This window comes from Charadrius vociferus, unplaced genomic scaffold (assembly GCF_000708025.1).
Source record: "Charadrius vociferus isolate BGI_N301 unplaced genomic scaffold, ASM70802v2 scaffold59, whole genome shotgun sequence".
Taxonomy (NCBI): domain Eukaryota; kingdom Metazoa; phylum Chordata; class Aves; order Charadriiformes; family Charadriidae; genus Charadrius; species Charadrius vociferus.
The window spans coordinates 7997666-8023949 of NW_009661371.1; the positions used below are offsets into that span (position 1 = coordinate 7997666).

The window sequence follows — 26284 nt, forward strand, 5'->3', positions numbered from 1 at the left end:
GTACAGTACTAAAACTTTATGGTACTAAGATAGTGCTGACAGCTGAAGCGAGTAAGTCATATTGTCATAGTGGGAGAATCTCAGACATATGTATTTTTTTCATGTAAATACCAGGTTTTATGTATTGATTTCCTTTCCAGTGGTTCCTTTTCATATGGTATTTTATGAATAGGATACCTCCAGTGAGTTTCAGTAACATAGGCTACTGATGTGTCAGTTGGTAATATCTAAATTTTCCACGGGGCAGCGATCTGCTCAAAGGTTTGTTTGTGAAATACAGAATGGCTGGTAAAATGGCCTAGAATTTAGGCTCTAAAACTACCTTAATTTCCTCAAGTAGTTTTAAAAAATAGTTAAAGTTTTAATTTTCCTGAAAACACACTACCTATGTGCTTCCTTTAATATCAGGGCATCCAGTAGCTACTCTGTTTTTTTTCTTCTTGATACGGTGTTCACTCTTCCTCGCGGAAGTATTTCTTTCAGTAGTACAAAGCTGTCATTTTTATGTGTAATCCAAAGAACAGACACTTGACAGATACTGAAATGTTAATATTGAAAGCGTGGACGTCCAGTTTTAAGACCACTGCAACTGTTGGTGGGTAGGCATAAAAAATAGCAAATCTTCTCACTTTGGTGGCCCGTGGTAGATGAAATGTGTTGATTTATAAAGCATCTTGTTAATCAAATATATTCAATTTAAAAATAAATAAGACATCTGTGCATGTGCTGTTCCAGTGCACTGAGAAGATGTATCATACTACATCTAGAAGAGGAGGAGTGGCTGTCCATCTTTTCTCCTGTTCACTTTTGGTTTTAGGCTAGTACAGTGTTTCAGACTTTTATATATAAAAGTTTTTTCTCCCCATATTTTCTTTGAATATATACCAGTCAGCACAGAGTATAACCTTCCACGTGACAGAGCACAATCAGAGGCAGAAGACCTACTTGTTCGTTTGCAGGCGGGTTCATTCCTGCATTCCAAGTCATGATTTTGGCCAGTTCAGCTGTAGATTGGAACCTGTATTGCTACTAATGCCTTGTTACAATTTACCTCTTAATAACGTAACACTTTTTGCTTCCTTTATCAGTAAAACTTGTTACCTGTGCCATTTTTTAACTGTTGCATCCGTCACTGGATATTCTGTGCCCTAGTTACATAACACTATTGAATTACCAAACCAGACAGATTTTTGACTACCAGACTAATTCTTATGATCTAACCCTACCAGAGATATGAAGTTTAGCCTTTTTGCTAAAGCTGTATTGTGTCTTTATGACATTTGGGAACAATGAATGCGCACAAGAGCACTATTTCCTCTCTTTCTGTACCCAAGCGAAACGTGTTATCTCACTGGTGCATGCTTTGAAAAATGTCCCTACGGCGGTATAGAGAGATGAAAAATGGTTCCTGTCTCTAAAAGAATTACTTGTGTTCACGGAATACTGGCAATATCGCTACTGTTGGTTTCCTTAGTAGAGGAATTACCTTGATGCCTTTGACAGATAATCAAACCATAATGGAAAATGGGCACAGGTACAACTGCCACTTTTTCAGATAGACAGAAAAGTTTTTAACAGCCAAATTACAGGAGGATTTCCTTACGAGAGAATTCACAAACAATGCAGATGCTATACATTTCTCTTCTGTGTGTATGAAATTTCTCAGATTAAAAGTCAAGCTTAGTTTCATAGTGTGTTCATAATACGGTCCCTGTGTTGGCTCTTGCACCATATGGATTTTCCTGACAGTGAGTTAGGTTCCAGTGAAATTAATTATAACCACTCCTGTATATTAACCTGAAATACAGAAAAATATTATTTGTCGTGAATCTGCATTTTCAAATTGTTAATCTTCGAAGGGCAAGTAATAAAAATGTTAAAAGATTGCAGCTGGTGGAGGTGGGTCCTAGTTATAGCTGTCTAGTTATTCAGCATGAGCATTAAATTGTAGTGACAGCCTGGATCCTCCCTGAAATCTGTTAATATAGACAGAAAATATCTCTGAACGTTTGCAGGGTAGAACCCAAACTGGTGCTGTTTTTTATCATCCCCTCCCCCCCCCTCCCCCCGCCTTTTTATTTTAACTGATAATTCCAGTCTTACATAAATGTGAACCCTTGCAGGATTTAAACCAGTCTGCATTTCTTTCTCACAATGTAAGGGATTGTTCAGCATCAGGAAACTTAATGCTTGAGTAAACGTATTTGTATTAATACAGCCTGAAGGCTGTCTGTGTTGAATACTTTGCAGTTTTTGTAAAAAGGGGCATCTGTTCTCCCTTTGCTTCACCTTCTTGCCTTGTCATACATGTACATTTTTAACATTTCTAAAAATGAGTGATTATTCCTTCAGTGGACAGTTTAGTTGGAATTACTTTTGTATTCTGAGTATTTCTTTTCAGTACAGCTGTTAATTAATTCACTGCTAGCTTAAGCTGTAGTTTTCATTTTTAGTAACTCTCAACCATTGATAAAGCCAGTGGGAAACCTTAAATTAAATTAGGAATTTTGTCAGACGATAATTCCAGATATCAGTGACTACTGTCAAATTTCAGATGAGTTGGTATGTGCATTTCAGTCTCTTAAATAGTAACTGTCAGAAGAAGTTTAGAAAATTACTCCTTTTCAACAGCAGCATTTATACCAGTAAAATACAAATCTTGTGGTTGTAGGAAGCAAATTAAACAGTGTGTTTAAGAGGTAGCTTAACAGCTACCTGGCAAGGCTGCCATGCCAGCTGCCTAAGAGCCACACACGCAGAAGCACTGTGAATCTTATCTAGTGAGGCAACCGCAGCAGCTCCCAAGCTCCCGCCACTTCCAATGCTCTATTTCTTCTCTGCCTTCTCAGCCCTTCTCTGCCTGGCAGCTCTCCAGTTGGGCTGCCAGGGAGCTAGAGAGATATAACTGTGTGTTCTATATTCTGATTTGAATAAAATGTGAAAAAATATTCCATCCTGGATTTTATTGTATAAACATCTAAGTGTAGATATAAATATATCTAAATATATACATATAAAAATGTATCTAAACATAGATACATGCTGACATTGAAGTCAGTGTTACCTGAGAAGAGCCCTTGACTTTTAATACAGCATGATGGGGACTGTTTCCCTTTTGGTAGAGCTCTGGCATGACTCTGAAGCAGTAGTGTTGAGTTAGAAGCTAAGACTTCATTGGAAGGTAGATTTCATGGAGGTGAGTAGTTGTTACCCCAAAATACAAATACAGAAGCTTTCTGGCATTGGTTTCAAATCTTAATTTAGAAAACTAGCTTGAGCTTTTAAAGTTGTGGTTAATTCTGATTATTTTCATTGAAAACATTTCTGTTCTTTCATTTCAGAGGTATGTTTTGTATATTGCTGTAGAACTGTGATGTCTGTTTCTCAAAGGGCAGATCACTGGTAGGATTGTGAAGTGGCCAGTCTGCTTTCGCTCGGGAATGACTTGAGGCAGAAGTGAGCCCATTATTCTTCCATCTGTGAGATCGATAGGAGTCTCTCTTTCAAAGAAAAATTGCTTTTCTTTGTCTGCTTTCCCTTTGCTCCTTTCCTTTTGTTAAGATCAGGAGGGCTGAATTTAAAAAGGTTGTAACATAGAAAAATTTCTTTAATCTTGGTTCTTTCTCTGTGGTGGTTTATTTCAGTCTACTTCATATATTGTGTCGCAAAACACTGAATAAACTTGAATGCCCTCACCATACTTTGTGGTAGACACTACCTGGATAGGGTTCACTTTCTGTATGACTGATTCCCTCAAGGCTTGGACAGCATCACCCTACGTTTGGAGAACCTCGCCCGTCCAGGATAGACAGACTGGATAGACAGGCTTCCATGTGAACTTTTGTGTTTAAAAGGTACACAGACTAGGTTATGCTGAGGAGTTGACTATTAAACCAGAAATAGTAGGGTGCTTCCCAGAAGAGGGGCATTGTTCCTCTAAATAATTTTTTTTCTGCTCTCCATAAACACAGAGATGTAAGATAAAAATAAAGCTGATAAATATCCTAATATTGGGAACCTGTGAATGAGCCTGACAGAGAACTTTCAGTATGAAAGATTTAGTGCATCCCTGAAAATGCCATCTGCTGTAATGTCCTCTGCAATCCAGTAGCCAGTTCCTACTGCGACTTTCAGAGATGTACAACCATCTGCCTATCTCCCGTCCTCCATAGCACTGCATCTGAGCACTTGGAGTTACAGTTTCTGATGGTGGTTTTTACCAGTTTAGCTCTCAAAGTTGAGGACTGCTCTATTAATTTTCAAAACAATGTGATACAAAGAAGGTATGAGGAAGAAAAAAACATTAAGAAAAAGGGCTAAAAATATAAACCAGCCTGTTATAATCTAAGCCAAGTGCATACCTCAGAACAAGAATTCTTGAGTAACTACTAAGATATGCCATATGTATTGGCATCTTTAGAGAAGATTCTGGTCATCTCTGCCCACTATTTTCTCATACAGTCAGAGTGGTTTGCTTTTAAAAAGATAGTATCCTGTAGTTGCCCACCAAGAAACTTAACATCTCTAGTCTTCCCCTTCAACGTCTGTTTTCAAATGTTTTTCACGATCATTTAGATCTGAAAGTCATCACCTTACTGAGCTGGTTCCAAGTACCCAGAACCGAGTGTGTGCATGCAACTGTTCTTACAGGCAGTGCAGGCCAGAAACCTCCCCTGTCTTGCAACTGATGTCTGCTTCTGTTAGCATAGTACTGCTTTACTCTTTGCATTTCTTTAACTGTTTTAGCATTGAACATCTATTAGAACATCTGAAAATGTATATAAAAATACTGGTTAAGAATATCCGGTATTGAAAAAAAAATGCAAATACTGAAGCAGACCTTTTGAAAATATTTATATCCTACTAGGCCTGCTTTTCAGTGAGTTGCTGAAATTTCTCAATATTCACTTTACCCTAGTTATGAATTTTTAAATTACTTTTGCCATCGACTGATTGAATTTTACTAAAAAATTACTTTTAAATGTTCATTCTTACATTGTTATAATTAATTATTTGGCAAACCCAAAAACTCCACATGAGAAAATAAGTTTTATTCTCTATTGTTTAAACAAGCTTGATGCATTCCCTGAAAGCATGTATGCCCTTTAAAACACTGGGATTACAAAACATATTTCAGATAATTGGAAAGAGGATGTAATTACAATTAAACTAGTTTTTCCTGTAATCTCATCCAAAAACTGAACTCTTTTTAATTCCCTCCTTTGTTTCCCTACTGATGAGGGCAACATAACAGACAGATTCCCCACCATAAGTTTGGCTGCTGAGCTCTCTATATCTGTGGCACAGCAGCGTGATCTTTCAGGGACCTACCTGTGTAGACCTTCCACCACTGTCAGTGTCATTGCAAAAGAAAACTTGTGAATTGATTATTCTTTTCTTTTTTTTCCTTCTTCATAATGACACATCCCTAGGATACATCTGCTCAGTAAATTAATAAGCATAGGGCAGTATCTGCTGTTAAAAAAATAGCTCTGAGGTGGAGACATTCCTTTGCAGACAAGGATCGTGTCTTTCTACCACTGGAATGAAAATTTGCTCTAAGAAGGTCTTCATGGTTTTTGCTACGTGGACTGATGTGACAATCATTATGGCTGCATGTTATTTTTCAAGCAGACATGAACTTGCTTTGTCTGGACCCTAAGCTGATCAAAAGCTTTGCAAATGGAATTAGTGCTGTCCTGAGCTAATAAACCCCGACTTACAGGCATGTATATTCCTGTGGCCTAAAGTCAAGCTTAGCGTGAGAGCAGAGCAGCCTCATGTTTGCCTGCCAACCTTTTGTAGACGTACCCTGAGCCTGGTCTTTACTTCTGCCCGGATTGGTACAGCAGCAGTTCAGTGGCAGGCGCTGTAGTAGTATACTTACCATTGAGAGGGCCATAGATGGTCATTTGTGTTATGCTGTTGGCTGGGCACATCGCCATGTGACTTGGCAATGAAAATAAAAAAGTCCCAAGACAAGACGCTCTGACTTGCTTTCAGCACATGTTGGGTAAACATAGGAGTGTTGGAGACAGCTAAGTTTCTTCTGTATTCAACGCACCATTTACAATACTAAATTTCCCCCACTTTGTTTTAACCTTAGCCTCTTTGTAATAAAAAAAAAAAATTGGGGGTGATAATGATGGAAAATAAGTATTATTTGTAAAGAATTTTAAAGGTATTCGACAGCAGATCTGCATATAGTCAGACTAAAGATACAGAATGAGCTGAAAGTAGTAGTCTTGCAGGACTTTCTCCTTCCAGTCCGAGGTGACCTGAAGTATTTCTGTTGTCAGCCAAGAAAGTTAAACAATGATGGGAACTAAAATTGTGTTGCTTTAGCGCATTTAGGGAAAGGACACTTCTATGTAATTTAGCAAAAAATCAAAGAATAAGGTTCAGCCCCTGCCCTGTGGAGTGAAAAGTTGAACTAATAGGGATTTAGAGTCTCTGTTGTCACCATTAAAAAATGAATTATAAAATTTACAAGTGAACTGTAGCGTTTCAATGTTCTTGTTGCTGATTTAACTAAAAAGGAAAATGCAGTATCCTTTCAAGTACTGAAATATGTATTGTTGGTGAGATGACTCATGTTGCAAGAATTGAACCATCTTTATCACAAAAAAAGAAAAAAGCAACTGTTAAATGTAAATAACTGATTTTTCAGTTTTCTGTCCTAAACAAGCTTGCTCCCCTTTTTCTTATCTAAACAATCATCGCCTTTGGCCTGAGATCATAAGCAGAATTATTGTCAGAAAACATTTTCTGAGAAATGTGGATGGCTGGGATATCAAAATTAATCTTAGAGTGGAAAATATGATGATATTACCATTTCTAATTTTGATTCTGGCACAACAATATACTTTTGTTGGTAGCAACATACATTCATATGCCATGCATTAAGCAGACAGCTTCTAAAATTTCTGCTTAAATGACCTAAATTGTATATAAACAATGACACAGTTGTATATAATAAAGTATTTATATATTACATATACAGAAAAGGTATATGTACATATGCTGAAACTTTGTGGACATCTGGAGTATTGAGATAAAGTTATGATTTCCAGCTGGAATGTGACAATTTTTAAGCAAGTCAGTCTGATGTGTTTTAAGATGATAGACCACACAGTTAATTTTGATCTCAATGTAATTCAAATGTATTGTGGACAAAAAGGAAGCCAGTGCATGGTCTGGTTTGCATCACTGCTGAACATTTTGCCTTTTTTTTTTTTTTCCAACTTAATTAACAGTTTTGAGTGCTCCCATGTATTAGTTTTTTAGTCTTTATTGTTCTGCTAGTGAATGTCTGCATTTCTGAAAGAAGCTCTTGTTTCCATTTGAGCTGATAGTACTGCAATCAGCAGTTCTTCAGAACTGTATTCAGTATCTACTAAGATACATCTCAGGACCAATATTTAAGAATAAAAAGTGGGAAAAAAAAAAGTGGGACTGAAGACATGGGGAAGCTCAGTTCACCATTTCCTTAGGTTACAGATATTTCTTGGAAGTCGTCTTTGCTCACCTACAGATACATAGATGGTTCTAAAGGAGAAGTTGGTCCCTTGTCTCCAAATACCTCATTAAAAGTATGGCAGTAATTAAGTCTGTTTGATCGGCCCACAGAGGCTACAACAGAAATCAAGGCTGACGTTGTCACTGGGTAAATATCTGAGGCTTATTATTGAAACAGGGGCATTGAATGAAATAGGCAAGAAATTAAAAGAAACCTTGTTAAGAACTTTAACATTTTTACCATTACTTATATTGTCTGGATTGCTCATTTAAAATATTCTAAGGGTCTTCAAATTGTGTTGTAATTTACCTTTTTTAAGAACTGAAGGATCTGTTAATTTCTATTATGCGTATACTTTTTTCCCATTTTGAGCTCAAAAAATGGACTTTTGTAGCAGTGTCTTAGCTCTGAAGAAATAGGGCTGTTCAAAATATTCAAACACTTTGAACTTTTCCTGCCTTCTGATTTTCCTAGACAGTAGATCAGTGGAACTTTTACCTCCTTCCCAACCAGCGCTGCATGTCTGATCATCTCTTTGTCTATTTTTCCTTCTCGCAGGGACCCTATAAAAATACAGCAGCTGCAGAACCAAATTCGTCTGGAGCAAGAAAGTGGCCAGTGGTATCGTCACCAACAGCAGCCCGATCATCATCAGCATCCTCCCTCCTCTCCTTCCTTTCCTCCTCCCCCCTCCTTCCAGGAGCTGGAGTCCAGCCAGTCTGTCACCTCTCCTGTGCCAATGAGTATTCTTAACTCTCATACTTCCCCAACCATGCAGTCTTCCAGCTCCTTCAACTATGCTCGACCTAAGCAGTTCATTGCTGCTCAGAACATCAGCCCTGCTTCAGGTTATGTGACTCCGTCTTCAGGATCATCTACATCCAGCCTTCCTTCTCCTATGTCTCCAACTGCTTCTCAGAAACAGTTTGGGAGAGTGCCTGTTCCCCCTTTCTCTCAGCAGTTTGCTCCAGAAGGGGAGTACGCCTGGTCTCCTTCTTCTCCATCCCCTCCACCCCCACCTCCACCTGTCTTTAGTCCAACTACGACATATCCAGTGTGTGATTCCTTTCCTCTTCCACCTCCTCCACCCCCTCCTCTTCCTTCACTTTCTTCACCTTCCCACAGCCTGTCTCCAACTCCCAGATTTCCTAATTCCGGCCAGTCTCCAGCAGCTTTTCTCAGCTCCATGCTGCCATCTCAGCCACCACCCATTTCTGTCAACGCATTAGGCCTCCCGAAAGGAGTGACGCCTCCGTAAGTATCAGCTAATGAGCTCCTTGAGTTTGACTGTACTGAGGATTGTACTGAAGATTATTGCACTTGCTTCATTTTATGCTTTTCTAGGGTCCTTTGCTGTTACCTGCTACCTGAGAGGGAGAGATGCATCTGTGCTAGAGAAGGGATATAGTGTCCTAACCCTCGTAGAAGTGAGGTTCTGAAAGAGTCCTGCAGTAGGAACACAAAAGAGGAGAAGCTAGAGCTTTAAATTGGGGTTGATGAAAATATGAAAGAAGCAGTAAAAGGCTCTGCATGCCCAGGGCGGTGGAAAGAGATCCAAGAAAACCCTTCTCGTGACCCAGTTCTTTTAAAGTCACATATTCAGTGATATTTGCAGTCTATGTTCCTATTACGTCTGCAGGTAGAGAAATACCAAGTACAGAGAGCATTGTTCAGAAGTCCCTATAGCTTTCGGATACTTAAAGTCTAAGGTATTAAAGTATACATCTGACAACAAAGTGGTCATAACGATATATTGACTTTTGGCTAGAGTTTTTGTTCTGAGGAAGTTTGGAAAAAGGGTTTAGGAGGGGATTTAGAAAGGCAGTGCATAAAAACAAACAGAATCCCTCCCCCTAACAACTCCGCATACTTGTTTTCCCCTTTTGTCTTCTCTAAAGGCCAAAATAGTATTTTGGAGCATGTCAGCTCCCATCATAGATCAGTTTGTCTTTCCACTGGCACTAGATTCTCATTCCATCCTTAGAGAACAAAGAGACATGCTGAAGAACAAAAATGAGAATAGCTGTATCCAAGGCTTATTTATAACTTTGTCTAGAAGTTTGTCTAAACATATCTACGGTATCTAGGTGACTTGCTCAGCTACATACCGTTGCAGTGGGAACTTCTGTTATTTCAGTCCAAGATCTGAAACGGAAGAGAAGGAAGAAGTCATCAAAGTAATCAAAGTAATAAATCACATATATTCTTTAATAAGCATTTCTTTATCTTGATTCTGTCATATGGCTCATTATGGAGTCTGGCCACAAAACAGATTTAGGAGAAAAATGAATAAGTAGTACACTTTGCCCTTGCACTTAGAATAGTTGTGATTTTCTGTCTTACTGTGTCCTTTGCACTGGCTGAGTTTCTCTATTGATGCTGACTGCTGAAAGTTGCATGATTAATTTACTGACAGCTTGACAGGTAAGCACAGCCCACAAAAGCCTGCAGTTACCTCTGATTTTCCAGAAAAGGCTCTTGTACAGCTATATAGTTCTGGATAGGATCTGGTTGCTCTTTCAAGTTCCCTTCTGTGTGCTATGAGGGTGACAGCAGCAGCTCGAGCCTCCGCTGCGTCCCTCTTATGCTACATTCATGCATACGTTCTCACTTGATGCATTGACCGTGTTCTTCCTTGTTCCCTTCGATCTTTGGACAGAGAGACAATGCAGACAGAGCGGGGATGCTTCCCCCTTCTCCACATGCCCCTCACTTCCCCAAGCCCAGCAGCCAGTCTGGCTGTGCACATGGTGGTGTGTCTGTCCCGTCCCCGCCCCGGGGTAAGGCAGCAGCCTCAGGCTCTGAGCTGGGGATGGGGTGGTTGGCTCTTTGGCCTGCATTCCCTCAGGAAATGTAGTGCAGATGGGAGCTGGATCATGTTAACCCTCCCGAATGTATGTGTGCATAATTTATGTAGATGTATATATACATCTGTGTGTTTATATATACGCACAATAAGCATTTGTCATCTGAATTGTAACATTGAAACATGGCAAAAGATGTACTGCGTGATGCAAAAAAAAATAATCTATTGTTATGTGTCTTTGATGCCAATTTTTCGCTGGCCTCTCCTTTTTCATTTTACTGTGCAGGCTACTAATGTCTGGTGTGTCTTGCTGAGTAAATCATGCTGTTTCCCATCATTCTAATACCACTTCTGAGCAATTCTTCCCCTTGCCTCCCTTCCCCCCACTGCTTTTGGTCTCTTTGGCTTTGTGCTATAGTCTCAGTTCTTTTTTTCCCCTCAGCTTCACTTTTTGCTTCTTTTCCCTCATCCTTTGCTCCATCCTCACAAATCCTCTTTTCTTGAACACGTTTTTCTTTCTGAGACATTGTAGTTTTTGAGCCGCTCACAGTATTCCATAACCTCAGCGTATGGTCTCACCATGTACTCCATGATCTCCAAGATCCATTGATTGAAAAGGATGATACTGTTTCCTGACAGGGGACTGTACAGATTGGGTGCAAGGAATGAATTGGAGCATTCAAAGTTTTGCTTCAGCTCAGCATCTAAAATGCTAGTCAGGCCTTTTAGCTTTGTCTCTGCTTCTTGATCGGTCATATAGCGGTGATATTGAGAATAGATAGTGGGTTGCTGAAAGTGAGCTAGGCAGAGTTTGAAATACCTTTCATGGAAAGGAGGTACATTTTTTACTAGACACTCCAAATGTTTGAAGTGGTAGAATTTCCTCTTTAGGTAATAACTTTATGATTAATTGTGGTATCTTTACATCAATGGAAGTAGACTTGGACCTGTCATTGCATTTAGCTATTTCCACACTTTCGTATCAAGTGCCTTTAGCAGATAAAATGCTCTTAAAACATTTTTCCTGAATGTTTTCAATGTTTTCATGGCTTCTTTCTCTTGCCTTGTCTTTTTTGTGTGTGGATTTCAGGGTTGGTAATTCACTGTTCATATTTTGATTATATGGTCTTTTTACCCTGGTTATTTACTCCTTTCTCTCCCAGGAGTGGGTACTATGGCACTGGTAGCCAAATATCTGAAAGAAAACAATAAATATTTAGCTTTGTCAGAGTCTCTTGTAATTACCAAAAACCATTATTTGGCAGAGTAAGAAATTCTGCAGACTGTTTTTATAAGTTATGCATCTTGATATACTGTCAACTACTCAATTATTGAGTAATTGTTTAATTTTGCATGCATTTCAATGATCTTTTAATTACTAAATCTTAGCACAATTACAGATCTGCTCCTCAGAGTCAGTACTTAGTAAGCATCATTCTTATTTTTTTCAGATTGCTTTTGTGGTAGGAGCAGGATAAAGATAAAGTAATAAACACTGCAGGTGGAGGTAAATCTTTTTGGAATTGGTCAAAGGCAGCATCAGTGAAGTTTTCTGTGAAATGGAAGACACAGTGTTTGTATACAAACCAACAGAGTCTTCATTTCTCCTCATGGAGTCAGACCTTCCCTCCATCAGCTTTCTTCAGGCATTTCCTTTCTAGTAGTTGTATCATCTTTGTTCTACTTAAAAGGGAAATTAATCCAAGGAGGTGTTGTGCCTCTTGTTCTGTAAGAGGTCAGACAAAATATTTCTAACTCTCTCTTCCATCCTTATACTCTGTCTGTGAGTCCATGAGCAGTAAATACCATGCTAATGCTTCAGATAAAGGTTGACATTTTCCTTGGTTTTGGACCCTGAGACTCTGTGGAAGTGACAGAATTACCTAAACCAGTTTGATCAAATGAATATTCTTTGCAGTTGATAGATTTGGAAACATTGTGCTGGGGTTTTTTTTTGTTTGTTTGGGGCAGGGTTTTTTGTTGGTTTTTCAACAACACATAGTCTTATAGCCTATCTTGAATCATGGGAATAGCTAGTTGTGAATTTACTACATTTTATTTGGACGTTTGAAACATGGGAAGCAGCTTTGTGTTATTAGTTCCTACTAATTCACCTTTAAATATTTCAGCATTTATTTGCAACAATTGTATTCTAAATGTTTCAGCTGAATAAAATATATCTCATCTTTCCAGTAAGTTGTTGACACTTTGTAGTGACCAGCATTTTCAAGCAGTGACTGTGGTGGTGTCAGCTGAACAAGCTTTGGGAATAACCTTTTTTTTTATTAATGGGGCAGATTTGACAAATTCATGTCTTGCTGGAACATAGTGTTATTAAACAGAGAGGTGCTGGTGGAACTGCATAGCTAATTAAGTACTTAAGGGAATTATGAACACTCATCAGTGTGGTAAAACTTGGCTGGAGTAAGATTGTTGGATACTGTTCTTAAAAAAAAAAATCTCAGTTCTTTCTTTACCTAAAGAAAACTCTAGGGTGGGTGGATGTGCTGGACTCAGGTGAGCCTTGAGTTATAAAAGACTTGCAGGGAGCCTAGTTAATGTGAGAGAAACCTAGAACTGAGGGGGTTTACAGTTAACTCTGTAAAAGCTAGAATCTGGTCTTCACTGTTCATTAAAAAAACCCCAAATTATATCTGTATGAAAAGAAATAAGTACACTTACAAATTCTAGGTAAGCACATACATTGGTAAGCTTACATGAGCATTTGTGAAAGCAAAATTAATCCCATGAGAAGGATTTAGTCACTATTTAGTGAATATTTAAATAACAGGAATATAAATCCTCCTACAAAAAGGTGTGGTGTTATCCAACCTGGAGAAATGGAATCTCTTTCTAAGTATAAAAGACATGTATATCAGCTATCCATATATCCTTTTGAAAGCAACTTAAAAAATTACAGTTTTCTTAAAGTAGACTTTTTCTTAAAGTAGGTGTCTTCAGTAATGTTACCTTAGTCACAAACAGAAAAAAACCTGACTGTACAAAATTGGTGAAAGAACTTGACTCTAGATTTACTACTTTCTGGAAGAGAATGGGAAATGGAAAAGAAAACATTGTTTGAAGACAAGATTGTCTGAAGTATCTTATAAAATGTAATTAAATAAGCTGTTTTTATCACTCTACATAATAAATTTAGCTGCTGTTTCAATGATCTCTAGAACCTTAAATCCAAATCTTAAAGGAGGTTCTGTGGGAATCATGAGAATACCGACATCAGAGAGACATCTGCGCTTTTTTTCCTCTTTGAATCAGAGCTGCTGGTCTGTTCTTGCAGCTGTGTATTGTGACTTGTCTGTTGAATGCTGTCTCAAATAGCACTGAAGCAAATATTTTAGTAACCTTTACGTTCCTTGAGTCAGTTAGCAATGATGGTGACCGCCCGGAGGAAAAGCCGCACTTCATCTTTTCATCTTGCAGCCTTCAACAGTCTCCCAGTACAAATACCAGTTTTCATTTTAGAGCAAACTGTATTGCTGTCCTATGTAGACTGGGCATTCACTTTTCCCATTTCTGTAAGTTATGTCTGTCACAACTGTGAAAAATGGAGGTTACCTACAGTATGATTGATGTGAAAACAGTGATACATAGGAGGAAGTACCTTGATTAAGAATTCCAACATCGAACTGAGGAGAAAGGTCAGAATGTTTTCTTGCTTCTGAAGGAGCTTACCTCTTTGCTGTGTGCTACCTGTTCAGTCATACCTGTGTTATTCCTGGATCTCAGGAAAATATATCTGAAGACAAGGATTTATGTAACTGGGAAAATTCCAGCAAATATTAGGGTTTGCCTTCATTCCCAACCCCCAGTTTTCGTAAGCTATTGCTCCTGTCCATTAGACCATTTTATGTTTAAAGTTTCTTGATTTATTGTGTTGTACCTCCTTTGCCCCTGGCTTGGATGCTACTTGGGGCTGTTAGACCAACACCTGAGTGGTTTATCTGTGATAACATGTCACTTCTTGTTGATTGTGCTGAGAAACAGCTCATATTGGGGGCTTTGATTTTGCACAGTGTAACACCTTTTTTATTATGTACATACATGTGATTATCATAAAATCCATATCAGCTTTTTTGAAATATGATGAACGCATCTTTGTTCCACTTGAACTTTGAAATCCAGGTTGTGCCCCAGGTCTAATTGAAGTTGCTCAAAACTAGAGATTTAACACAGAGACACACAGACAGTAGCCAGAATAACTCGCCTACTGTATCCTGACAATCATTGCATCTGGAAGTCTTAATTTCCAAGATGGTTTTTATCCTGTTCTTATTTTAAGTGGTATTTGCAGATGCTTAAGAATCTTGTAAGATGACAAGTGAACTTAACTAAGAGAACTAGTAGATATACTTCTCTGTTGAAGAGAGAGAGAGGCTGTTTGCAGCATTGCTTTCCAGCTTTTTTTGGATTTGCAGATTTTTTTTTTTCTTCAGGGGACTTAATTTTATAACTTCCTTATTTTAAGCAGATCTGAATGCCACAGAAATGTCTGTGAATGTAAAAGCCAGGTACAGTGTTTGATGGTTGTGGACACCTTAACTAGTAGCATTTAATCAGCTGGAGTAAAGGTTAATATTTTGGATATAATACCTTTTCTCAGTCCAGTGTAGGTTTTTCTTCACATGCCTCTTGCAGTTACTTGTTCTTCTCAAGAATTTGGGACTATGAGGACTGTGCCAGCCTTTTCTACATTCAGGACCAGTTAGTGCTTTAGGGATTTCTTCTTGACCATCGGTTCTAGCATAATGCTGGTAACAGTTAGAAATGCAAATAAGATTACCGCTTACAAAATAGGTTGTATTTTTTAAATTGATATCCAAATATGTGGACATCTTTTGAAAAGCAAATGGCATTTATGTATCCACGGTAACCAGTGCAGCAGGAGGCAGAGGGATAACTTGCTCAGGTGGGGAAGGAGCTGACCAGGAGAATGAAAAGGTAGTAATTCTTCTTTTAATGAGTAGAAATGCGTTTTTAATGATAAGCCTTAGAAAAATAAATTTTTGGTGGTAGGCATGCAGTTGGTAGATGAGTTGTTCTCTGTGTTATCTAATCATTAAGAAAGATCAAAATTGCTCATAAATATATATTATTCATGTCGGTCTTGATCCTATCCAATGCTGAGGCATGATTTATTTATTTTTTTCAACTACAGTTTCATAACCTTTTCTTGGGTGGTAGAAATAATTGAACTTTTGTAACCTTTGTTTCATTTTGGTGCAAGTCATCCTTAGTCAGGTCTGTGCCTCAGGCGTTCCCTTCATTCGACGCACATAACCTCACATTACTGAACAGAGCTGATTCCTGGGCTCCACAGTGCGTACGACAAGATCAGACTAAAACAATTTTAATATGCAGCTACAGCTTCAAAGTTTGTGACCTGTTACAGTGCTTGTAGTGACTTTTTTCTTACAGTAAGTGAAAAATGTGTTAAGTGGACGGGAATTAGCTGTGTTTTTGGAAGGCTTTAGTTTTAAAGGAAAAATCAAGTTACTGTTCATTACCTCAGTACCAGAGAATTGATTTGGAGTTCTGTGAAACTGAGCCATATTGGCTGCAAACAGGAATTTGTTCTTGGAAGGATAACAACAGCCAGCCTGTTGCCCTTGTTTACACTGTAAAAGGTACATAGGAAAAGAGGGAATCGCATCCAGTGTGCACTCTGTGTAATTAAAACATGAAAAGTACTGCTGGTTTGGCCTTCTTTCTAAATAAAAGTTAGGGCAAATGTTCAAAACTAAGGAGAGCCAAACCGAGGTTGCAAAAATTTTTGCTGTCAAAATTCTCTGTGTGAATTAAGATGACTGAATTTTGGCAATTCCATTGCGCCCTTTCTGGCCAAAAGAATTCAGATTTGTGTGCTTTTATCTCTGGCTGTATTCAGGCCCTCAGTGACTTAAGTGATGCATGTTTCAGAGGGGCTTAAAATCTACGTCAATTGCAGCCTGATTCTCAAAGGCTGATAGTTTCTTTGCACATTTGTGGTGGTGGTTGTGTGCTCAAGACTAATGGTGTCAATAACTTGAGATATGCTTTCTCCAGCTATCTCCTGCTACCTTGATACTCACAATATACTCTGAAAATTGCATCAAAGAATGAACGTACAAATACCCAAATGCATTGGCAGAATGTTTTGTTTGATATTATCCCTGAGAAAAGATGAAAAGAAAGCTGATGAGTCACTGAGGAGGACAAAAATCTTAGGACCTTAATGCATCCAGATAAGGGGATGTAAGGGCGGTGAAAAATATTTGCAAAAGCAGCTGAAGAAAGTTTGCTGCCGGGCTGTCTTGACACGTAAACCATCGCTCAAGCTGAATGGATCTGTGCTTTGGAGGATAGATTTACCAAGGACCTTCCGTTTGTTGCCATTGCCTTGTAGCCATTTTGAAATTAATCTCAGAATGTGTGTCTTAAGAACTAATTTGGTGTGGGGGTATGTATACATATATGTATATTTATTTACATATTTTAAAGTGTATATGTGTAAAGAAAGAAAGAGATTCTAAAGAGGGGGTGGAAATAGAGCATCTGCAGGAAGAATTACATTTCCTTCTGCGCCTCTTCTATTTTTTGTCCCAATTCAAAATAGTCCTGAAAGACAGAGAGACTTTCTAAAGGCATTTGCAGAAATTTTGACTGATACTCATCTTTCTAGTTATGTTTTTAAACTTACTGCTTTCTTGCTTAAATACTTTTTTGTAATTGTAAGTAAAGAAAAGGGAGTCTATTTTTCAGGCAAGTTACTTTGACCAGGTCTTAGATGACACCTCCACACCCACTGTGCAAAGCTCAGGATTTTCTGGCATGTAACCAGAGATCTGGAAGGTTGTTAGGGAGTCTGCCTCTCCTCTTAAAAGCTACCGGGGATCCCCAGGCCATTGCTGAAATATTTGCATACCTTGTTCTTAAATAAAATTCCTTAGCTTGCTTACATGACTTGTTGCAGTGTTTGACTGTTACTGTTGGAGGGTGGAGAAAGGAGAGTTCTACATTGTTTTTGTCTAAGCTGGGCCTGTTGTTCTTCAAGTTGCTGTCTACTTATCATCCTCAATGGAGATGGACAATCATCGAATGCTAGCTGTTTTCTGATGTTTTAAGTTTGAGTCAACTCTCTGTCTTCATTCTCCTAATTTCCTGACTAAATAAACAAGATTTTTTTTTTTTTTTTGGGGGGGGGTGTCCATAGTTTTGAATGTTTTGGGGGGTAGGGGGGGGGGGTGATGTCAGACATAGCTTGTCACTAAAGGTATGCTTTTAAAACCATCTGACAGTTTTCTTGTTCTGAAACTTTCCAATTTGCTGTATTTTTCTTGAAGTGCAGTGGTAAAACTGGATTCAGTGTCCAACAGCAAGGAATAAAGGAAAACAATGAAATTCCGTGCCTTATATTAATATGTCCCAGAATTATAATTATTTTCCTTTTGAAATAATGGTGTTATTGTCCAAGTTTTAATCTCACAGATTCTTGAGAGATGCTTAAAGTGTTAGTACAAATTTTCCGTTTGTATTGCTGTCATCCTTTGAACATTTTTCCTGAGTTTCATCATCATTAGACCACCTCTAGACTAATTATGAAGGTTATTGTAAATGACAGTTGTTACCTGCAAACGAGTTGCAACCTCTGCAAGTTCAGCATCATCAGCCAATTTGAGAAACGTGCTTTTTTATTTCACTGTTCCATTTGTTAAGGTTGAAATGCTAAGTACTGAACTTAGAATACGTAGACCTTTGAAAGACCTCATTGGTCTATATCCTTCCATTTTGACAGGGAAAAAAAAAAAATCATTGCTACTCTCTGAATAGCTTTTTCCGACAGTTATGCAGCCATATAATGGAAATTTCAGCCAGACTCTGTTTCTCTGATTTGCTAGGGATCTTACTGCAGCTCCTAAAGGCTTACTCAGAAGCCGTGAACTGAAGTGTATCAAAGCTGCTTCTTTTTGCCTATCTGCATGCCCTTCAGCCTGACAGAGAGAGAGAAGTGAGGTTTGATATGATTCAATTTTCATTTCCTTATTATCCTACGTTGTTTTGAAATGGACTGTAAAATTGTTTTCTTATGTTTAGTATGGATGACGTTGAACTTACTGTCCTGTAATTCTCTTGGTACTCCTTCACCTTTTAAAAATGGGTGTGTTTGCTTAAGGGTTTTTGTTTTCAGAGATAACTGATAATGCTTCAGAAAATGCTTTCACTTCTTACTTGAAATCCACTCCAGAACACTTAGTCCCATCCCCTTCTTTTCATGCAGTGTTGTGACTTTTGTGGGTAAACTTTACATTTTACCTTTACAGCTATTAAGTACCAAGCATAAGCAGGCCTTTTTCTGCTAAGATTATTTTTATAATTCAAGTATGAAGTTTGTAAGATTGTGAAATGAAAACTGCATTTTTTTAATGTATCGCTTGGAATTTTCAAGGTAGGATGCATGTTTCCATTAGGAGCTGGCACAGGGCTTCTTCAAGGTGAAGCCAAAGTTGAAATTTGCTGCCTTGAAGTTGGGCAAATTTTTGTGTGTGTGTGTGTATCATATCCAAAAAGTGACAAAATTCAGCTCCGTGGCAGTGCTGGGCTGCATGGGGTAAGAGGCTGGAAAGCGAAGGGAAAGACTGTGAGGAGGGAGACAGATGTCTAGTCTTCTAGACTAGAAAGACTAGATGACTAGTCTTTCCACTAGTCTTCTAGCAGTTGGTACAGCCCTCCTGAGGGACATTACCTTCTGATCCCCTCTTCCCAACTTCTCCTGTCTTTTTTCCTTCCGTATCTTCCTTTACATTTACTGTCCCCGAATTTCTTGACTTATTGAAGCATCTCTGTCTTGAAGAGAGCTTACCCCTTCTTCTTAGCGTTCTCTTGCCTCCCTGTAGATGGGATAGTTTTCCTGACTTCTCCCAAAAAGGGAGTAGAGGGGACTTTGTTGCTTGTGACTGAGAACAACCCCAGCCAGGTGCTGAGGAAATTATTCTGCTTGGTGACTGAGATGGTCTTCAGTGAGTGGCTGAATATTTCTCGAGTGAGGGAGGTTGTTGTCTGGCTCTTTGCGACATTAGGCAAATGTCTGCTCTTCTGCTATGATTTAATGTGAAAATGCAGTTCTTTTTACAAGAATTTCTCCATCTTCCCATTTTAAATTTACTTTCAGTAACAGAATATGAAATGTTTTAGGAATTTAGACAGAAATGTTTCCAATTATTGTCTTCTCCATTTATTCACTTAATTCCTTTTTGGCTTTTGACAGCGTATGTGTATTGTTTCATTTTAACTGATGCTAAAAATTATCATTGAAAACACTTGCTGAAGAATGAATTTTCCCTAACCATGTTATAGAAATGTAGTACCAAACTATATCCAACAAAATTTGTTATCTTTGTCTGATTCTTGTTTAACATTTGGTGCTGGTAATTATATTATTAAATTTTGTATTGGAAAAAAGTTTACCCCTTATATGCTGGTCTGATTTTTTTTTCCATCTGTGTCATCTGTGAGTTTGGCACTTTACCTTATTCGGTTCTATATTTTGCATAAATCATTCCCATGTAATGGGTTGAGCACTATTTAGTCAATGAAGTTTAAAAAAGCCCCAAAACTGATATTGAATCAGTATCAGTGTTTTAAACAATAATATGTGACTTCACTGGAGAAATGGGGTGTGCTACAAGTTTCGAATACTGATAGCAATGTTGGTTTCTTCGCAACTGTGTAAGAACAGCTGTTCTGGAGGAGAAACCACCATTGTTGGGCATTTTCAGCAACAGAGCCATCATAACATCACTGAAAAGTGTTAAATATTAGGGCAGACTGGAAAAATAAAAAATTCCTGGGCCATTCCAGAAATGTGAGTGAGACATCCTGAAAGTGCAATCATAACTTGTGGACTGATCTGAGGAATGGCTTAGCCGTGGGAATGCAAACTGCTAAATGGGTGCTGTTCCACTGTGAAACACTGCTGCGGCTGAAAACTGCTTTACAGGGATGATTTTTCTTTTTGCCAGTGTAACCTAGACTCTGTGAGTGGCTCTTCTTTCAAAAACAACATTTACATGTTGCCTTCTGGGTATGTGTTCACAGAGATATGAAGAATAAACATGAAGTTATGCATTGTGTATTGCAAAGCTGTAACAAGGAATTAGTTAATAAATAATATAGGAAATTAATAATTAACTGCCTTGTCTTACATCTTTCTGATCTTTATCCATCTGGTACTTCATAGGAACCTATGTTATCTTCTATCCTCACTTATCTAGTCATGCTTTCTCTTTCATGTTTCCTCTCACTTTGCTTTACTGCCATTGCTCACCAGTTTCCTCTTTGAGCGAATGGTGTTTACAGCCACTGCTGCACAATCCTGAGCCCTATTTTAACTGATGCATGAATAAAGCCTAGTTTCAGCTTTGTCTTTAAACTAACCATTTATTCAGTGATGTGAGTTAGAAGGGACAGCATAATAAGTAAGATGACAGACCTTTAATTTAAAAGATACAATATTGGTTTTTTTCACTCATAGCAGTGATTCCAGGTGAATTCCTAAATACCAATGATTTCAGGAAAGCTCATGAATTTTCCGGTACTGTTTTGCAGGGGATTTCCCAAGAAAACAGGCAGAACGGCTAGGATAGCATCAGATGAAGAGATTCAAGGGTCAAAAGATGCTGTAATTCAGGATCTGGAAAGAAAACTGCGCTTCAAGGAAGACCTTTTGAACAATGGGCAACCGGTATAAAAACATAAAATACCCCAGGGAACGGGAGTGGGCATCAGGGGTAGTTTCTCAGATACACTGCATATAAAATAATTGTTGTAGATTATTTTAATGTTTTATGTATTTAATATTTTTAATTGCATTTCCAAAGCTTCATTTCCATAAGGAATGATAGTGTACATTTTGGCCTATCATTCCTTCTCCCGTTGGACAACTTTACTTGGACTTAACAAAGCAATGGAGGTCTCAAAGATAATGAATTCATATAAGAAGCCTGCACAGTCTGTAGCTCAAGGGCTTCTTCGGCCTCAGAGGCCATTTGATTTTGACTGTTTGTCACTGAGTGGCTGGACAGGAAGCATATACATAGCTCTTGATCAGTCCAGGCTCATTCGACCTTTTGCCCAGCTGTTGGACAGTGCAGGGAGAAAGTAGTTGGTAAGTGGACGTCAGAGGGGGACAGGGCAGTTCATCATGAGAAACACCCCATTAAGAATCAGGCATCATTAGATCCTGCAGTTGTGGGACATTTTTGACCAACGGAATAAATAATAACCTATAGTACTAACTTACAGACTTTATCAGGAGTTAACAAACTTCTTGAGGAGTCAAGAAATGAGGTGAAATGGGTGTATCAAACAATTGAAATGCACAGCCGTAAAGTGCTCCATTAATTTTTGTGCATTTTAAGATATGCATAGAAGGTTGTCGTGGTTTAGGCCAAATCGGCTACTGGGGACCTGAAGGACCCCAGATGAGACCGACAGATGCTCTCCTCTACCCCTCTTCAGAGAGAGAGGCAGAGGAGGAAAAAGAGACTTACGAGTTTAGAAGGAACTAAACTACTTTAATGAAATATTAATAATAAAATAAAATAAAAAAAAATAATGAAATATATACAAAACCGTATCAAGCTCCCGAGATGACAATCACGACACCGGCTGGCACTGGGGCAGTCCCAGGCTGGACTCAGTGACGGACGGGAACTGGATTCCGGATCTGCATTCAGGATCGGGATCGCAGGCAGACGAACAGAGTCCTCCTCAGACGTCGGCCATTGCAGGAAGAGAGCTGACCTTTCGATCCCTCAGCCTTTATACTGAGCATGAGGCAGATGGGATGGAATACCCTCGTTGGTCAGTTTTGGGTCACCTGTCCTGTTCGCTCCTCCCCACAGGTGGGACCCCACTATGCTTTTCCGTTTCCGACCCTCCAACGGGGCAAATAACAAAGTTGGTTGGCCTTGGTTGTTATAGCAATAAGTATAAGCAAGGTCCTCTCTGCATACCATGGCTGGGCATCAGCTATAAACATTGGTCTTATCACCCTGAGAGAGTGAACATTGTCTGCACAATATGCTGTTAATTTCAGTTGTTAGAGAGGCCCAGCTAAGAAGCGAAGTTACTGACCAAAATTGGTTCTGTTTTACCTCAAACCAGGACATTCCACCCCTTATTCCATACCATTTGCATCTTGCTCAGATTACTATTACCTTTATCTATCAAATCTACACACACATAGATTATATATATATATATATATATAATATGGATACATGCAGGTCACTCATCTACGGTTTATGTTTATATACAAAAGTTTAAGTCCAGTTAGTTAATGATTGCAGGATCTCAAATACCAAATTCTTCCTGCTCAGAGTTGATGAGAAGCAACTCTCCTAAGACTTGATTACAGTTATTGAGGCATCTGTTTTAAGAGGAAAGTAATTTTAAAAATGTGGACTGTCACCCCTGTTTTGTTCATGAAATGTTTTCAGAAGCATCTGAATGCCTCGGGATACCTTTGTGTCACTGAAAGGTAGTGTGCTTTAGGTTTCTCAGGACCATGCTCAGAAGTTTGCTACCATGTCTGAGATGTGGACTGTGGTGGTGTAGTTCAAGACAGCCTACTGAGTCAGACTATGCAGTCCACAGCTGCTGGATTCTGGTTCTTAATAAGGTCAATGGAACGAAGTAGGGGAAATGTTCGGAGTGACTGTGCTTCTGGACGTACCTTTCTCCATTGACTGCATAGGGTTTGGCAGTTTTTTGTAGTAGTTAAGCAGAATCACTCTCATAGTGTATAAGTTCCTGTTTTTTCAAAGGAGGTGGGCTGAGCATGACTGTCAATGCCTATTTTGGAAAGTGCGAGAGAGATGTTTGGCCTGGACAAGTGAATGGAATGTCCTGAGAAAGCCCACATGGCCCGAGGAGGGAAGAAAAAAAAAAAAAAAAGGGCAAAAAAACCCCCAACTGTGATCAGATGATGTCGGAGCTTGAACCAAGTAAACTCTGGTTTTGCGCTTGCCTTGAGGCTTTTGCCTTGCAGATTCTCATCTTGGGTGATTCTGTTTGTGTAATCATGGCTGTGGGCACTTTTAGTGATCACAGAAGAAATGAAAGTGAAGAAAAGTTCATGACTTGCTTAGACATTTGTAACCAAGCCAAGACTGGTACCTAGTTTTTGTGAATCTCAGCCTGCTGGATTAGCTGCAGTATGACGTCTTCTAAAAATCAATTTAAATGAGCTTTTTTAAAAACTGGAAGCATTAAGTAGGTGTAATATTTTACAATTTCCATTCTTTTTTCATTTTTCTGTTTAAATGAGGCATTTCACCATGCAATGAGTTTGCCTTTCATTCGCTGGCGTTGTTTTTCAATGCTGTTTTGTAAGAAGGTGTCTAAGTGCCTGAAATATGTTATTGAATGTAGACGGAAAAATAGTAATGAAATAATTGAATTGTACACTTAAGGTTTTCTTTTAACTTGATTCATCTTCTGAGTGTAAATTGTCCTTTATAAGCTGTCTCCTTAATTTCCGAAAAAGTAAGAAGAAATAGAAATAAAAACCCTTAAAGAATATATTATTCTATAAAGCTGTCATATTTTTGACAAAATAATCAAGTAGTGTAGTATCTCCTTAGCATTTTTGGCAGAGTTTTCTGCCGTGTGGTTCTAATGTAAAAATTGAGCAGAACGAGTAGGAGTAAGATTTGGGATGATTTGACATGCACTTTTTTGATGGCCATGCTGATTTAAGCAGTTCCTATTGCTCATTCCTGCCCAAGTTCCTGGCAAGAGGATGGAAACAAATGGCAGAGTCAGGGCAAGGGTTCCTTAAGCCAGAAGAGCCACTTGTAATGCAAAAAAAATGCATTACAAACTGCGGTAGAAAATTTCTGTTAGAAAAATATTGCTGCTCTCTTTTATTGACATTACTTAAAGCATTGCTTGCTGTCTAACCGCCTTGTAGTTTTTAATGAGAAATAAGAACTTCTTTTCTTCTTTTCCTTCTTCCTCATCCCTCTTTTGGTGTTTTGGGTTTTTTTTTCAGAGATTAACGTACGAGGAGAAAATGGCTCGTCGATTGCTGGGAGCAGACAGTGCTGCAACTGTCTTCAATATACAGGAACCCGAAGAGGAGCCTGCTATACAGGTGCCACATAACTCTACAATTTCACAGGAAAATAAAAAATTCCTTCCCATTTTTCTTCACAGGCTGTGATTCTCTTTAAATAGTCCTACATAAGACAATAAACATACACAAGATAGGATGGTTTTGATTACAGAAGTCATATGTTATATATCAGCGAAGTAAACTGGAGGATCACATGCCTATTGCTCAGTTTTTCCATACTGAATAAGGTTGAGAGTTCTCAAATGTCTGCTCTCTGCTTTAAACTCTTCCGTTTATCCTATTCTGCCCTGACCTTTAAGTCTCTCAAGGAAAAAATACGTCTACTATCTTGAAACTATCTTCTCTTCATGTGTGTAATCTGCACTTTTTGGATGCAGACCAACAACACAGCAGAAAGTCTGCTTGAAAGGCCAGGTACACACTCCCCATTGTTCAGATGCCAGAGTTGCTGTTCAGAAATGCATAGCATTCGTTTGCTTATGTTACCACATAAAGTATATTCTCCTGATGAAAACTCTGAGAAACTGTCACAGATGCCTCTCGGTCTTCTTTCTGCCTCTTGATCTTTCTTTCTACCCTTTGCAGGAAGCTCGCTCTGTTGGTGCTTCTGTAGTGAGTCCTGTGGATATTCAAAAGGTTAACCTTTTCGCCTTTTTCTGTCTTGCTTTTTTGTCCATTGATTTTTTTCACTGTCATCTTTGCCCTTTCCCTTCTGCTGTTCTTGGTTAACAACAAGAGGTCACCTAGCATTAATAACTGGGAAGATTTGGGCTGCACTCCCTTCAAGGTGTTAAAGTTGTTCTATAAGCCTAATTGTCTGAGGACAGGCAGCTTAACCGCAGTAACGGTGTGCTCCAGCATCTTTCTGTTGTAATGTTAACATGCAGTGATACTAACTGCCTTGCATCCAAATCAGCTGCTCTTTATATGTACCACGTGTACTTCATGCTTTACATTTATGATAAACTTACAGGGAACAAAGGAATCAAAAAAATGTCTGCAGTTTACAGAGGTATTTCGTGCTTCTTCCATTTTTTTACCCTTACTGAGGGTTATGATTAGTTCTGTAACTAGTCAGTAGAAAGGCTACGTGTCATTCCCAGACCAGAGTCAATGGTAGAGGATGGGCATGTGAGAGGAGGCTTTGTATGAGGCGTGTTCTATCTTAGATAAAATAAGGGTCAGAGACAATGGCCAAAGGTCATTTGAAAGAGTGCCTGAATTTCTGCTGACGGAGAAGAGCATTGCCTAATAATGATTTTTCTTTTTCTGCTTCCGAGCTTTCTTACATTCTGGCATTATCTTTGTTATCACTGAGGTAAAAGCAGAACTTTTGTACTGCAAAGCAGATAGAGTGAACGGGTCAAGAAGGTAACTGTATGTCACAGTAACGATTTGCACTGTCTGAATAGCAAATTTAAACAAGTTTTACACTGGGTGAAACTTTCCACTTTTCTTCCTATGTTTTGAATACTCATGAGAAATTTTGTTTTTAAGGAAGAAGTGGTACTTTTGGCCAGACAAAGGGGTCCATGGCAACAGGAGTAAAGGGAGGCAACTATCATGGACTGCCAGTGTTGCCATTTTCACTTTTTTTTTCTTATTTTTACAGGCAGCTGTAAACAAAATCATTTTAGCCTTCTGGTGCAGCCTCCGGTGCAGTTCTATGCAAATAGCAGATGTGAACCATATGGTCTTGTGGCCATCTGGAAACAAAACCCACCCTAAATCTGCCTGTACCCTCAAGGAAATATTAGTGTGTTCCTTTTGTCTTTATGAACTGGTTCGGAATACTTTTATTCTTACAGGCTTTTTTAAAAAATGG

The 26284-nt window shown here is 38.7% G+C and overlaps 1 protein-coding gene across 1 annotated transcript in view; it reads left to right on the top strand.

The window, feature by feature from the left end:
* PALLD (palladin, cytoskeletal associated protein) overlaps positions 1–26284 on the top strand; it is a 201474-nt gene that overhangs the window by 156464 nt on the left and 18726 nt on the right. Inside the window, exons 10-12 of the mRNA XM_009893734.1 lie at positions 8078–8773; positions 20925–21060; positions 24376–24477. Coding sequence (XP_009892036.1) covers positions 8078–8773; positions 20925–21060; positions 24376–24477 — 934 coding nt within the window. The remainder of the gene's footprint in view (positions 1–8077; positions 8774–20924; positions 21061–24375; positions 24478–26284) is intronic.